The 15,274-nt window shown below is 41.0% G+C and overlaps 1 protein-coding gene across 18 annotated transcripts in view; it reads left to right on the top strand.

The window, feature by feature from the left end:
* The window catches only part of ASPH (aspartate beta-hydroxylase), a 522,004-nt gene that overhangs the window by 20,666 nt on the left and 486,064 nt on the right, over positions 1-15,274 (top strand). Inside the window, exon 1 of one of the 18 annotated variants that reach the window (XM_075063054.1) lies at positions 11,977-12,255. The exons of 15 other annotated variants lie outside the window; for them this stretch is intronic. In XM_075063054.1, the coding sequence (XP_074919155.1) occupies positions 12,240-12,255 (16 nt within the window). In that variant the 5' untranslated portion in view covers positions 11,977-12,239. Of the gene's footprint in view, positions 1-11,976; positions 12,256-15,274 lie in introns of those variants that run through there. 2 more of the 18 variants (XM_075063049.1, XM_075063045.1) reach the window with 2 other exon arrangements.

Below are 15,274 nucleotides of genomic sequence, written 5' to 3'. Positions count from 1 at the left end.
ATTACCCTGTAAAGTATTTTCCATCCTGATTTTATAGAGATGATTTTTTTTACCTTTCTTTAATTAAAAGCTTTCTATTTAAGAACCTGATTGACTTTTCCTTGTTTTAAGATCCAAGGGGTTTGGATCTGTGTTCACCAGGGAATTGGTAAAGCCTCTCAAGGCTGCCCAGGGAGGGGAAGGTTTTGGGGGGGGGCGGGGGGACAAGAAGTGATCCAGACACTAAAATTTCTGGATGGTGGCAGAGTTACCAGGTCTAAGCTAGTAATTAAGCTTAGAAGTGTTGATGCAGGTCCTCACATCTGTACCCTAAAGTTCAGAGTGGGGAAGGAACCTTGACACCAGGCACGGCAGTGCTGCTCCCTGCAGAGCCTCCAGAGTTGTCCCGTCTGAATCCATGAGCTCTGGAACAGAATCCAGCTTTGGTGCAGTTAAGATGATGATGTGCTGCCTCTCTTGTCCTTACCTTCAGTACTAGAGGATTTTAAGGCATACCAAGATTTATTGCAGCATATAGCTGTTCCCCTCTGTATCCAGGTAGAGTTGCCTTTCCTACCAGTGATGCACCTTGGCTTCAGTACCACTTGTGGCTAAGTGCTTGGAAAAGCACTGTTTCATTCCATGCAGAGTTTTTGAGGAGTTTTACTGCTGTCTGGCCTCAGATTTCCTAGTTGTAACTACATTGAATGATGGAGCCCAGCAGGGCTGGTTCACGTGCACCCCCAAGGATAGGAACTCTGAATGGTTAGACCTCATGGGCAGAAAGATTTACAGCTCTTCCTTATAAATATGAATTGCTAACCAGCAAACCTTGCTGTCCAAGTATGACTTCAACTGGATAGCTGGGTCAGAGTTTGCAGACCAGCTGCCCCAGGCTTTACAAGAGTTTTGGGCATTTGCCACTGAGGGTTGCTGGGTAGCTAAGACGTCTTTGCTGTCCATGCTAGACATGGCCTCTGCAGTTGTCATGACCGGGGCTTCCTTCTGTGGAATTCTGGCATTGCCCCGATGTCCAGGCAGCCATTGAGGATTTGCCCTTTGACAGCCGAAAACGGCTCTCAGGTGAAACTTATGAGACTCTGCTCTCTTTCAAGGGCTGTCAGTTGGTCCTTCAGAGTGTATGTGCTGGCAGTGCAGAGGCACCACTATGATGATCAGTGGCGGCCGCAGCAGTATCATCATCAGTGCATGCTTGGACAGCCTTTCCCTCCTCCAAGGCAATGCGATTACCTCAGAAAGAATGAGAGATCTCATAGAAGAAAGCAGTTGGGCTTGAGGTTCGAATAGTCCAAGCACCCATTTTGACTCCTTGGTCCAGAGCACTGTTGTAATTTGTTGCTTCTCTCACCTCTTCTGTGCCCTTTGGGGAAAGGCTGGCTTGCTTTCACAATGCTTTAGGCTCCCTCACCACCAATGGCTGGATCCTAAGCACTGTCTTATCAGTTACGCTATCAATTTCCTCTTCACACCACCTCCCCATCTTTCCTCCCCTGTCTCTCTTCAAGCAGGTCTGTTTTTCTTTTGGCTTTGGGAGCAGTGGAGAAAGTACTTCCCAGTATCCATATGCAAGGGTGGCATAAGACCCATCCTCAACCTTTGCAGCCTCAACAAATATATCTGGTATGGGAGGTTCTGAAGGTCACTCTATTGACTGTCCTCTTTGCATGGTCTCAAAACAATGGGTTTGCTGCTCTGAACCCCTACTTTTCATGTGGTGATTTTGCCTAGCCAGAGAAAGTTCCTTGAGTTTGTTGTGGTGGAACATCCCCAGAGTTTTTACTAAATGTGTGGTGGTTGTTGGGTGTATCTCACAAAGAGGGGGATTCACATCCTGGCAAATCCAGTGGGGAAGTTCTTGCTCATGATGGTACCACACTGAACTTGTTTGACCCATCAGGGTCTCATCCTAAACACTGGAAAGTCAATATTGGCTACCACTCAGAAAATTGAATTCATTGGGACACTGTTAACATTTTACATCCCTAAAAATCTAACCAGTAAGCATTAGTCTTACCAGTTAATCCACCTTAATTGTTAACCCCAGAACTGTCCAGAGCAGCCCTGTGCCTGCCAGCTGGCACTTTAATCGGTTACCTGTTTAAACTATTGAAAAATATTTAGTTGAAACAGGTAACTTTTTAAATGGTATTTACATCCCTAGAAGATTCCATTTCATCAAGAGCATTTCTACTGACTGTTTGCAGCCTCCACAACAGTTTAGATGTCTCTCAGGTTCTTGGACCACGTGTCCATTTGTACACAGGTGGTCCAGTGTACAAGGTTGTGCATTCGCCCCCTTCAAATATGGCTTAGGACAGTCTGCTGTCCTACTGTTCATCCTCTAGACAGGCTGGTGCATCTCTGTTCGCTGGTCCTGGATGCCTTGCAGTGGTGGATACATCCACAGAATGTTTATCAAGGCTCTGTTTGACTGGCTCTTGCCAGCCAAGTTGATTTATTACTGACTCTCCCTGATGGATTGGAGGGGAGGGGGGCACCTGGTATTGCTGAAAGTACAGGGATGAGTTGGAGCAGGGGGCCTCACTGCATATCAGCTTGCTGGAGCTTTGGCCCATATAAAGTGCATGTCACACCTTTTTCGGAACTGCCTTGAAGACTCAGTTGTTTATATAATACATCGCAGCGGTATTCTCAGTGAGTATGTGAACAGGGGAGCACACTCCAGGTTGCTCTGCCTAGAAGAGAACGTTACTCTGATAGCCATTCACTTACTGGGTTTCAGAATAATCTTGTGTACCATCTCGCCAGGTATTTTTTCTCAAGTCATGGAAGGTCCTTGAAGACACGTATTCACTGGGACAACAAGAGATGTTATCGGTTCTGCTCTCGAGAGGACCTCAGTCCAGGCTCCCAGTCCAAGGTTTTCTATCTCAGTCCAGGCCATTCCTTGGGTCATACTCAAACTCAAGGCTGGCTCATTCTTATTGACCCAGCCTAGCTGAGATAGTGGTGATTCTCCGTTCTTCTCTTGCTGTTTGTTCAGACTCCCATACTGTTGCCTCTCCATCTCGACCTGCTAATTTGGAATCACGACTTCACCTTGCATCCTAAGCTCAGATACCTATATTTCATGGCGTAGCTGCTGCATGGTTGAGTGAGGAGGAAGAGCAGTGTTTGGCAGCTGTTTGGTGCGAAGGAACTGAGGGAGGGTTGGGGCAGCACCGCCTTATGTAGCCAGGGGAGGGAGTACAGGTAGGAGACGCGTGTGCCACCCCTTTATGGGTACTGTTAAGTAATATGTCTGGCTCTGGTGCTCTGGGTGTGCATACACCTAGGTGGAATACATGGCTGCATCACATCTTGAAGAACCAGTTATATTAAGTAACCATTTCTTCTGTTACAAAAATACAAACCACGAGTGTCAAACTACCTCTTAGAAACATGATAGGCAGCTTATAACCTTAATGTTCTACCATGGAGAGCTTGTGTGTGTATATGTATGCACAGTTTCTTACATTTTTGTTGTCCTATTCAAAAGTAGTTTAAGTAGTATCTTAGATGTGTTTCTGTTATGAAGCAGACTCTTACTATAGGGTAACAGACAATTAATGAACTTAATTCTGCATTGTCATACTCATTTTTTGTAAATCTATCAACTTGACTTTGAATTTCCTGGCTTGCTGATATTAAAGATCTACAAATTTAATATTTCTCTTCCTTGTGTATTTACAACTTTAAGTGATGCTTTAGGATTTAATTGTTTTGGTCTGTAAATTGAAAAGCAATTTTAAGTGTACCTACTGTGTGTGTGTGTGCACACTTTTTTTCAAAATTTGATAGGTATACCACTGTTAAGGTCCACCATTAATAATGAAGCAATTAGGGTGGATAAAAGTAAAACTTAAAAAAAGCAGATTTTAAAAGAAATATTAAAATTAAGTTTGAAATTGATAGCCTATATTACTCTAAACTCACTATGATCCATTAAAATCATTTAAATTAAACATTTAAACAAATAAGTAGTACACTGGCTGAAATTTTTAAAGGAAGTCAAAGCACTGAACTAATGGATATTGCTGTGTACACTCTGAGGACCAGAATTTGAAATGCTAAACCAACTTTTGACAGCACCAGCCTCTCCTCCAGGTGCAGAGAGAATATTTTCTTTATTTCAGTTTTTATTCAATGAGTTCAGTTCACTGACAAGGTCATTCAGAGTTAAGAAACTGATAGGTAATTTAAAAACTGGAAAGGTATTTTTGCCTTCTAATCTGTAAGTAAAAACTAGGTGTAAGAGCATGAGAGCTACTAGTTTTAACATCTTCATGGCTCTGGTGACCAGAGCCATCAGTGCAGGGAAGAAAATGTAAGGGGGGGGAAAAGGAGCTGAGCACTGGCATCTTCTGAGATAATATTAAAGGCACAATTTCAAACTGAATTTGAAGGAAAGATCGGCAGAATAGTAAGGGGCCAATATGGCCTCATCAGGAACTCTTTAGGAACCTGAAAATCATATGAAATCCAACAAAAAGTGCGAACATGGACAGATTGCTGAGGAGGCTTACAAAGAAATAGCACATGCATGTAAGGAGAAAATCAAAAAGGCTAAGGCAGAAAATGAGTTGCACCAAGGAAAAGACAGTAAGAAGTTCTAGTAAATAAATTAGAAGCAAGGGAAAAACACAGAAATTGTAGGTCCACTACTGAGCAAGGAATGAGAACTAATAATTAATAATAATATCAAGATTGCTGAGATGTTTAATGCCTGTTTTACTTCAGTCTTCACTAAAAAGATTAATGCTGATCAGGTGTTCCACACAATATTAACAACAAGGTGGAAGGAACACAAGTCGGAATAAGGAACAGGTTTAAGAATATTTTGATAAGTTAAATGTATTCATTTGAAATTTTAAATCTGCAATACAAGTTCCACCTTCTTCTTTTTTTTTTTTAAACTGTCCCTCTTCCCCCATTAACAAAGTTAATGCTGAAAGCCTAATGGTTAATACCCAAGAAAAAATTACATATTCTTGATGGAAAATTCTATTTATTTTTTTTTATAAACCTCTAACATTAAAAAAATCTAGAAAGGAACAGCTTAAGGATGAAGCCTCCTCCGTAGTGCCATATACTCTTCTAGCATGCTGACTTGCACTGCTTACCCATGCATAACTTTCTACTATAGGAGAATGTTATCAACAGAGCCATGCTGACACTCAACAAATCTCCAAAACATCATTAGAAAAGTAAGAACTTAACACTGGTAGTTCAGTCACTGTATATGCAAGCAGTATCTACTTTTGTGCTGTTTTTTAATGTAAAATAGATTACCTTGGGTAAATCTGATAGAACTGTCCATCATATGATGAAAATATTTTTCAAAACTGTTTGCTTCAGTGAAAGTATTACATAATCCTCTTTTTATACTGACTTTCATCAATAGCTTTTTTTTAACTGAATTAACTTTATAGTTTCTCTAACAAGATATATGCATTTTAGTGGGAAGAAAGAAAGAAACTTGTTTGTTCAACATTAACTAGTCTGGACTGATCACCGATTTTATTTTTTTTTTAAATCCTAGAAACATAATGGAAGTTGTAATAAATGACCTTCACTTATCCTAAACTTAAGTTAATGGTCTCATTCTATGTAATTATTGGAAACAGGTAATCAGTACCAATGTTAAATCTGTCCACGCAGCTCAAACACTTGTCCAAGTCTTCATATCAGTTTTGGATTACCGTATCCTCCTTACTGATTTTTATGATGCCACATTCCCCCTTGCAAAATACAGCATTAATGATTCTCTTCCTTGTACATTCTGAATGTCATTTTCTCATTAGAACCTTTGCCATGGCTGCTTCTGCATCATTTTATCAAATTCAGACTTCCACTGTCACCTTCACGATCTTTTGCTGTCCTCTCTTAACTACCCTTTGTGTGTGTTTTACACTCACTCTTGCATCCAGTCTGTAATTAGACTATAGGATAGTGATTATTTTTTTTGCTGTTTGTACAGCCTCTTATATGACATGGTCCCAATCTTGGTTTTAGGTAGAGCTGGTTGAAATTGGAATTTTCATTCTGCAGGAAGTTCCAAAATTCTGAAATGGGGTGGGGGGAATCCTGCTTCAGAACAAAAAATATAAGTTCAGAAATTTCCTGCAGAAGGCAAAATAATTTTTTTTTAAATAATTGAAATATTTCACTTTGAAAACTTAGAAATATAATTGAGCCTCAGAGAACCAAGCGCTTTCAGCAGGGAGCCTAGACTTCCTTGCGCCCTGTCCCATCACAGGATTTACCCTGCCAGCCCCTGGCTCACCCCAACATTCGTTTTCTATACTCCTGCTCTCATGCTGCATAGCGTCTCTGGCAAAAATCCCTTGAACAGGTTGACTTCTTCCATTACAAATTTGTTCTCTTTTTAATTCTACCATTTTTAAGCTCAACAGCTCTACTTCTGTAACTTAATTGAATCTTACGCCTGCAATCCCAACTGCCTTTTTGCCACCTCTAATGGACTCCTTAAAATCTCCTCTCCTCTTGCCTCTACTTCTCCCTGCACAGGATTTTACCAATTTCTTTCAAGAGAAAACTGATTAAATATGGTGTGACCTTTCCCTTTCCTCTTCTACCACCTCCTCCCCATGACGATGTCCTTCTCTCTGGTTACGGATGCAGAAATTTATTTATTTATTTTTGCTCTCATTCTCTAACTCCTCCCATTGCCCCCGTGACATCATCCCATCTTCTGACTTCCCTTGTGCCTGCTCTCATCCCCTACCTTATTCTTCTCCGTAACTTCTCGCTCACCTCTGGCTCCTTCCTCTCACAGTAAAAACCTGTTTAGTCTCTTCCCATCTTAAGAAAACCCACCCTTGAGAGCACTTTCTTTGCTAACTAAACCCCTGTCTCTTGTGCCTTTTTTATCTCTAAGCTCATTGTATGTGCTTTTTTTATACTTGTTGTCTTCAGTTCCTCTCCTCCAGTTCGATCCTTGACCCTCTCTGGTCTGGCTTTCACCCCTTGCATTCAGCTGAAACTGTTCTTGCCAAAGTCTGCCCTTAGCTCTTCTTAGCCATGTCTCAGAACCAGTACTCATCCTCATCCTCCTTGACCTGTCAGCTGCCTTCAGTGGAGTTGACCCTGCTGTTCTTGAAATCTTGTCCTTCCTTGGCTTCTGAGATTGTCCTCTCCTGATTCTCTTCCTACCTCTGATTGCTCTTTCAGAGGAGCCTCCTCATCCCCCTTCAGCTTCCTGTGGAGGTTCCACAGGGCTTTGTCCTGGATCCCTTTCTTTTCTCTCTACTTTATCTTTGCGTAGTCTCATCCTCAGACACAAATTCAACTACCATCTCCGGTGATGACTCAAATTGTATTTCTATATTCCAGACCTGTCTACTTCTTTCCACCCTAAAATCTCAGCCTATCTCTCTGACGTCTCCTCCTTGTGGATGTCTAGCTGTCATTATTATCCTTCAAAATCCTCCTTAAAACTCTCTGCTTTGCTTTGATGTGTACAATAAAACTTAACAGCTAGGCTTCTGGTGTGCTGAGACCGCCGCCATCTATCTCTCCATATCCATCTATCTCGTTTTATACTTTAATTAAAAGCTCTTTGGGGTGGTGACCATCTTTTTGCTCCCTCTTTGTAGGCAGCCTAGCACAATGAGGTCTTGGTCCATGACTGATGTTCCTATGTGCTATGATAATACAAACAATAATAAGATCCTGAGAACCCTGGCTAAGGCCGGCTGTCCAAGGGCTTCTGGAATTGCCAGTCTCTAGGCATTAAAAGGAATAAAAGTTGTGTATTCATACACAGTGAACACAAGTACTGCACTTAATTCTAACATATTATCGTTTTAATTTTATGCATTAAAAATATAAATTTACCACATCATCCATGCTTTCGTGGTGTCTTTTCCTTTCAGGTTTTACTCCTTTTACTGTGTCTGTAGTAGATCGTGATGTATCTTACATTGTTTTCCAATGTCTTTTTTTACCTTTTCTTTTCTTACATTGTTTCCAATGTCTATTTTTATCTTCCAACACCCCGCTTTTAACAGTAAGCATTTAAAAAACAAGTTTTGCAAGAGAGAGAAATGTTCAGGCTTCACCCTAACTGATGAAGTTAAGAAGCTATTCCATAACTTCTTACAGCAGGTTTCCACACCTTTTTCTGAAGCAGGTGCTAGTTATGGTCAGAGACTGGATTATGGACTGCATCAAACACTGTTGTGATCCAGTATGTCAGTTCCTGTTATCTTAATCCTTTTCTGTAACTTACGTGTTCTAAGGCCAGGTCTACACTACGAGATTAAATCGATTTTAGATACGCAATTTCAGCTACGAGAATAGCGTAGCTGAAATCGAATATCTAAAATCGATTTACTCACCTGTCTTCACCGCGCGGAATCGATCCGCGCGGCTCGCCGTGTCGAATCCAGAAGTCCGGTCATCTAGCTGGAGTTCTGGAATCTATCTAAGCACGCTCTGGGATCGAGATATCGCATCCAGACCAGACGCGATATTTCGATCCCCGAGCAATCGATTTTAACGCGCCGATCCGGCGCGTAGTCTAGACGTGGTCTAAGTTCCTTTACTCTCACTTCTCTTCTCACTTTCTCCCTCTATACCAATCTTTTCTTATCTAATTTGTAAGCTCTTGATTTGTAAACTCTTTGTGGGAGGAAACCTACAGTAAAAGCTTTGTTATCCAGCATATTGGGAGAATAGGGGGTGCCAGTAAGTCAAAAATTCTGGTTAACTAAGAAGGAAGGAGTTTGGGTGCAGGAGGAGGCTGGGGGTTGAGGTGCAGAAGGGGGTGTGGGCCATGGGAGGGAAATACAGTTACTAGAGCTTTCTCGTTGGTAAAGTTCTGGATAACATTGTTTTTACTGTAGGCATCTTTGCAAATACGATATTACTGCCTTGCAGAATATAAACATACTTACTCTACTTTTATTGATAAGAAACCGTAATTCCCAAAATACAATTGCAAATAATTCACAACACTAGAGAGGAAAATAAGGTGTTAGTGGGAGATACAGCTTATTAAATGATCATAGTAATCAGGAAAAGTTTTTTTTTAAATGCCTGTAGAGAATCCATAATCAACTAATTTTAAAAATCAGATCATCCACCAACTATAAATTTCTTCAAAGCCCCTTTATTTTTTTTTAAAGAAGGCATAACCAAACACAAATTTTAAAATCTTTGCGTCTACTCTGACTTGGCAGTGCTCACTGAATACAACTTGTGATTCAAAATAGGAAGGGAATTCAAATAATAGAGAAAAGAGACAGAATAGGTGGTGGAGACAGTGGCCATATAATGGGGGCCAGTTAAGGTAATTACTGTGTATAGTCTATCACACACAGATACCTGAAAATGCTGTTTTGACAACTATAAACATACACTATGATTCAGTGTTTCTCAAATGCGGCCACAGCCTGTTGGGCAGTGATTGAGGGGTGCAGAGTGGGGGAGGGGGAAGCAGCGGAGCCACAAATACCAAACATCTGTGAAGAGTTCTCCACCTTCCCAGGAGTGGTGAGGTTCAGGCTTCTGGATTCAGCTCTGGGGTGGCGGGCTCTGTTCTCTGGCCATGCAGCAACAGGCTCCATTCTATGGCTGCAGGGTTTTGGGCTCTGGCCCTGTCCAGGGTCACCACCTCATCGCCTCTGGCCCCTGCTGCCCCCCTCCCCCCGCCCACTCTGCTTCCCTACCCACCTCCCATTCCAAGGCTTAAATTTGTCCTCCAGCTTACCAAGGCTGAACAAGTCTGTTACAAATATCACTTTTCACGTGTTTGTTAATATCACTTTTCACTGCCTCCTAGCTAGCAAGACTGCTGGTATGAAAAGTGATATTAACATACAAATAGAAACAGATTCACTAGCTAGCAAGTCACTATATAAAAAAAAAAAAAAAAAGGCAAGCAAAAAACAGATAAGAACATGCAAAGCACTGCATTTGTGTTTCCATTCTGTTTAGATTCAGTAAAGAATGCAGACAACTGTTTTTATTATTGAGTCGGCAAAAAAACATACATAAATAAATTACACTGATTTGGACCTGTGTATGAACATATTTATTTGTTTTTCCTAAAGTTAATCAAGTATTTTAGGAAAAATTGTCAGAGTGGCCACCAGCAAAACCTTGGACTGGGAGCCCCCATTCACCCAACAAAGCTTTTGTTTTAGATTTCCTCCACAAGGAGTTTACAAATCAAGAGCTTGTTGCCATATTTGGTGATTTTAAAAAATAAATGGCCATATCCCCGTCTATAGTATAGTGCTGCTGTTGGTAAATTACTTGCCTTGTTTTCTCAGCATAGGGAAGGCATTGTGACCTAAAGAGAGCTTTTGAGGATGAAGGACATTAAGGATTAAATATGCGGAATGAAGCATTGTTACAGTTATCTAATTTTTATATCAGAGCATCACTGTGGATGTTGGTTACCACTGAATCAGTTTAGTTGTAAATGGTAACAGTCGTGTGCAGGTTTTCAGAACCGAAAAGGAGGTGAAGGATGCCTCTGTTTTTGATTATGCCACATTATTTTAGAAATGTTATGCTTCTAGAGCAGGGGTCTCAAACTCAAATGACCATGAGGGCTAGTTCATTGGCCCGAGGGCTACATCACTGGCACATCCCCCCTCGCTGCCTCCAGCCCTGCCCCACTCCACCCCTTCCATGAGGCCCCGCCTCTTCTCACCCCTCCCTGCCCCCAGAATGTGCATGAGAGGTGCAGCAGGGGATATGGGATGCAGCAGAGGGCTCAGGGCAGGGGGTTGGGGTGTGGGGTGTAGCAGGGGGCTCAGGGTAGGGAGTTTGGGTGCACCAGCGGGTTGGGTTTCAGGTTCAGGCAGGGGGCTCAGGGCAGGAGATTGGGGTGCAGAAGAGGTGTGGGAATACAGCAGGGGGCTCAGGTTATGGGGCTGGGGTGTTGGGTGCAGCAGGAGGTTGAGGTGCAGGCAGGGAGTTGGGGTGCAGAAGGGGTGTGGGACGCAGCAGGGGGCACGGGGTTGGGATGTAGGGTGCAGGCAGGGAGCTCAGGGCAGGGGATTGAGATGCAGGCAGGTGTGTGGGATGCAGGCAGGGGGCTCAGGGCAGGGAGTTGCGGGGCGGGGTGTAGGAGGGCTTCAGGCTCTGGGGTGGCAGCCAGCCAGGGCCCCTCTGGGAAGCAGCTGGAACCATGTCCCTGGGGGAGGGGGACGCAGGGCTCCGTGTGCTGCCTGACGCGCCTCCAGGTGTCTCCCCTGAAGCTCCCATTGGCCGCGGTTCCCCCGCCTCAGGGACGTGATACCAGCTGCTTCAGGGAGTGGCATGGGCTGCTTGGTGGGCCGCAGGAAATAGCCCCGTGGGCGGTGTGTTTGAGACCCCTGTTCTAGAGAGATGATGTGGTTACCCTTGGTAAAATCAACATGGGGTTTGTAGGAAAATGCTCATTTAATAAGTTTAAAAAAACCCAACAACTGTGTGTGTGTGTGCGCTGCTGAGTTTGAGAAGTCACTCTTCATTCTTTTTTGCTAATGTAAAATGACCAATAGCCAATTTAAGAATGCTAGAGGCAAAGTTGAGGTGCAGTCGAAATACTCAGAGAATAAATATGAATTCCTGAAGGTTCTTTGTAGTCATGTTTAAGAGATTTTTTCATTTGTAGTTTTTTAGCTGTGTTTTATCCTTAATGTGGACAGCAACAAGTTTCAAGTAAACTACTCAGGATGTTAGGAAAAAGTATATGTGCCAACACAAAGTAAGTTTCTTGGGTGAAGGATAGCTTGAAAAATGCTACACAGACAAATTCTGGGTTCAGACATTTTGTTTTAGTTTATACTGCTGGATCTAATGCCCTTACAACTTGGGCATTGAGGCATGACTTACTACAAAAAATACAGCAGCACAGTTTGTTCTGTTTCATTTGCCTGGTATGTTTGGTGTTTAGGGATTAAGGGAGGAGAAAGGACCAACTATTCAGAATGCTTTAAGAGGAGGGAGTAAATTTGATTGTCACCAGCACTGGATTTCCTTATGAGTGCTTAAAAGCCTGTAGCTTGTGAAGATGATTGCTCTAAAAATAGCTTTGGAGAAGAGTTTGCAGTCAGGTCCAGTTTCAGGTTCTAGCTGAGTTAGCTTTATTAAACTTTTGTGTGTGTGCGCCACTGTTGCAAGACTAGATTGAGGGTAACTCGTTCCTAATTCCTCTTGGATGTTGATTTTGGACTCCAATATGCTTATTTTATCCATGGATAAGGGACACTAACGCCATGGCTGAAGATTCAGGTATAATTCTAACCTTTGACAGAAACTAACCAAAAAAAATGCATAATTGTCCTTTGGCTGTGTCTGTTTTTAAGCTCAACAGAATAACCGGCTTATTGTAGTATGTGGGTGCTTTGGATTCAGTTTACTATTTTGCTCTCCATTGCAAACTGTTTTATTTTTGCTATTTTAAATGAATTCTGAAGTAGAGATCTTTTTTCCTAGGTTTTATGGCAGGTGGTCAGTCATACTAAAAAGAAATAAGTTGAGTATTCCTATTGAAATGGGAAGGTTGCACTTGAACATGCTGTTTTTTTTTTATTTACTTTATTTATTTGAAGTAGAGCAAATTTCTGAGCATATTAAGAACCGTAAGTAAATGAACAAATTTGTTCCCACATAACCTCTTTATTCATAGAAACCAGTCATAACCAGTAGCTCAGTATTTGTTGTTGAAGAGTAATATGCAGTTCAAGACACTTATGATACCTGTATAAAGACATATGGCAGAGTAAGCAAAGGCTTACCAGATATGGAAACTGACCTACTTTCTACATAGCTGATATGTGCAGAGAAAGGACTTCCAAGCTGAATTAATGTCCTGGAATGAGTTCAAATCCAGAGTTAGTATTTCTTAATGGTTAGTTAGCGTTTAGCTCTGATGCTGTGTATGTATGTTTGCCTCCGAAAATGATGAATGAATCTTATGGTGACGAATTTAACATTTGCTTTAAAAAAAAAAAAAATTTGTTGCAAGTTAGAGCAGGTCTGTTTTTGTTTGAGTTCCCTATAGCAAAATTGTTCAAAGCACTTAGAGGTTGGGAGTCAAAACTTGCAAATTGAAGCGACACTTGTATCAGATGATGTTTGTGTTGTAGGATCTGATTCTGCGAGACTTGGATAAAACTTTTTTAGAAATGGAAGTGTGCAGCAGTAATATTGTTACTTATTTAATTTAAAAAAACCTGTATTATTTAGATGTCCTGTCTTGTTGCTCTGTGGTACACAGACCTTTTTCGAGAGACAAATAGTGGTAAAGAAAATGCCACGCAGGAAAGAGTATTGATGTGTAAAATAGAATCATGCTATATTTGCTTATGCAAATACAAATAGTTTTCTTTAATGATACAATATAAGATCTTTGTCACAGACTTCTTTTAAAACACCCATTTAATATAAACTCTTATGAAACACAGTTGTGATTTATGTTCTTGTAAGAGTTGGATGTGCTTATAAAATGGCGTATTTATCTATGCTCTCTGTAAACATTCAGTAACTTCTTAGCCAGGGCATTTTTATGTGATTTGTAATATTTGCTGAATATATTACAACACGTCATTTATCTTTGCCTGTAACCTTCCCTTGTGAATTTAACCAGTAATCACTAGTGTATTGAACTATACTCATGTGTCCTAAGCATGAGGTTAAACTGTTTTTATCTTTTTCTAAAGATAATTGGAAACACCATACTAGGGGAATGTTATGGTTAGAATGTCAAAGAAACAGAATTCTATACTTTATTTTTTTCTTTTTATAATCTGTGCTTCTAGGATCAATATTAAATAGATTTTTTTTCCCCACTATAAATATTGTATCAGTAACAACTGAGCTAAGGCAGCTATTTTTGGGACTGTCTTTACTCTGCATATAACACTATGAATATGGTGAAGGGTTAGCTTAGTATGTCTATGATCCTGACAACAAGGAGGGACTGGAAGCCCTTCTGCGCTGACTTCCCCTCCGTCCCCTGTCACTCTGTCATGTAAGTCAGCTAAAGAGGCCCCCACTTTCCGTACTTCCTCTACCCTTATCTAGGGCTACTACTTTTAGTGTGAGATATAACTTGTGATCATTTAGGTCTAGTTTTGCCTAATTAATCCTCCTAAAGATGGCAAACAAGTATTTGATTTGATGATCTTAATATGATGATACTGATATTAAAGACAAATCTTAATCACAGTACATTAATGATGCTTAAATATTCTTTGTATTTGAAAAACGCATAACACATCTTTTTAATTCAGCAAAGATTTGGCCTAAACTATTTGGGTTAACTGCATTGTCTGGCAACTTTTGAAAAGTTGAGCCATTACAGTAAAGCCTTACTTAGCTGCTGTATTGTTTGATTATAATACCCTTTTTTGTAAAGTTTTTACTTTTCCCCAGTGGGCTTGAAGTGCATCCATGTTAGACATTAAATAATCACTAGTTCCTTTTTCTTCTAGTTAATCGTATTGGCCGACTCCCTTCACCTGTGGGAAAATCCAGGAAAAAATTTGATTCTGTTCTTATTTCATTTTATTTATGTTTATAATGTGGTGTGTGTTCTTGTAAAAAATGTTAATCTTTTTTGGTATTTTTACTTTTAAAAAAAATTTGAGCTTTCTTATTTTTAGCTGGATTTTTTTCATTGTAACTTTAATGTCTCCGAGAAACACCTTGAAGGTTTAAGATATTCTCCAATACATCAAGAGCATTGGTGAATTCTGTGCTTTCGGGACCATAGTTCAGATGAATGAGAGCTGTTAATGGATGTTGCTTCAAATAGGGATGTAACTGTCAGTTAATAAAGTTAACTAGTTAACTGGTTAAACAATATAATTTTAACCATTTAACTGTTAACCAAGGTCCCTCCAGCTGGCCTGGCGCAGTGGGGACTGGGTGTCCCTCCGGCCGACCTGGTGCGGCGGGGGCAGAGGTTAGTGATTTAAGGTCAGTTAATGGTAGGCTATTGCTTACCGGTTAACCGTTTTAACCTTTTACATGTCTAGCTTCAAATAGTCATTTTTCTGGAGTTCTGAGAAGTCTGCTAGCTGTGCTTTCTCTTCCACAGAAAAATTGAACTTTGATTAGTCAGTATTGAAGTTCCTCCTCAGTACTTTTATCCAGGTTGATTCCCCACCCCCAAATGCTTGACTTTTAACCATTTTCGGCAGAAATTGAGTTCTTGAATGGGCTGATTGATTCAAAGTAGGATCTTGGGTTGCTGAGTGGCACTTGTTATGAGGCCTCCCAAAAGGGTTTAAATCTGTGTTAAGGC

The sequence above is a fragment of the Chelonoidis abingdonii genome, chromosome 2, assembly GCF_003597395.2.
Source record: "Chelonoidis abingdonii isolate Lonesome George chromosome 2, CheloAbing_2.0, whole genome shotgun sequence".
NCBI lineage: Eukaryota > Metazoa > Chordata > Testudines > Testudinidae > Chelonoidis > Chelonoidis abingdonii.
The sequence above is the reverse complement of the archived record's forward strand: the minus strand, read 5'-3'. Positions and strand labels throughout refer to the sequence as shown.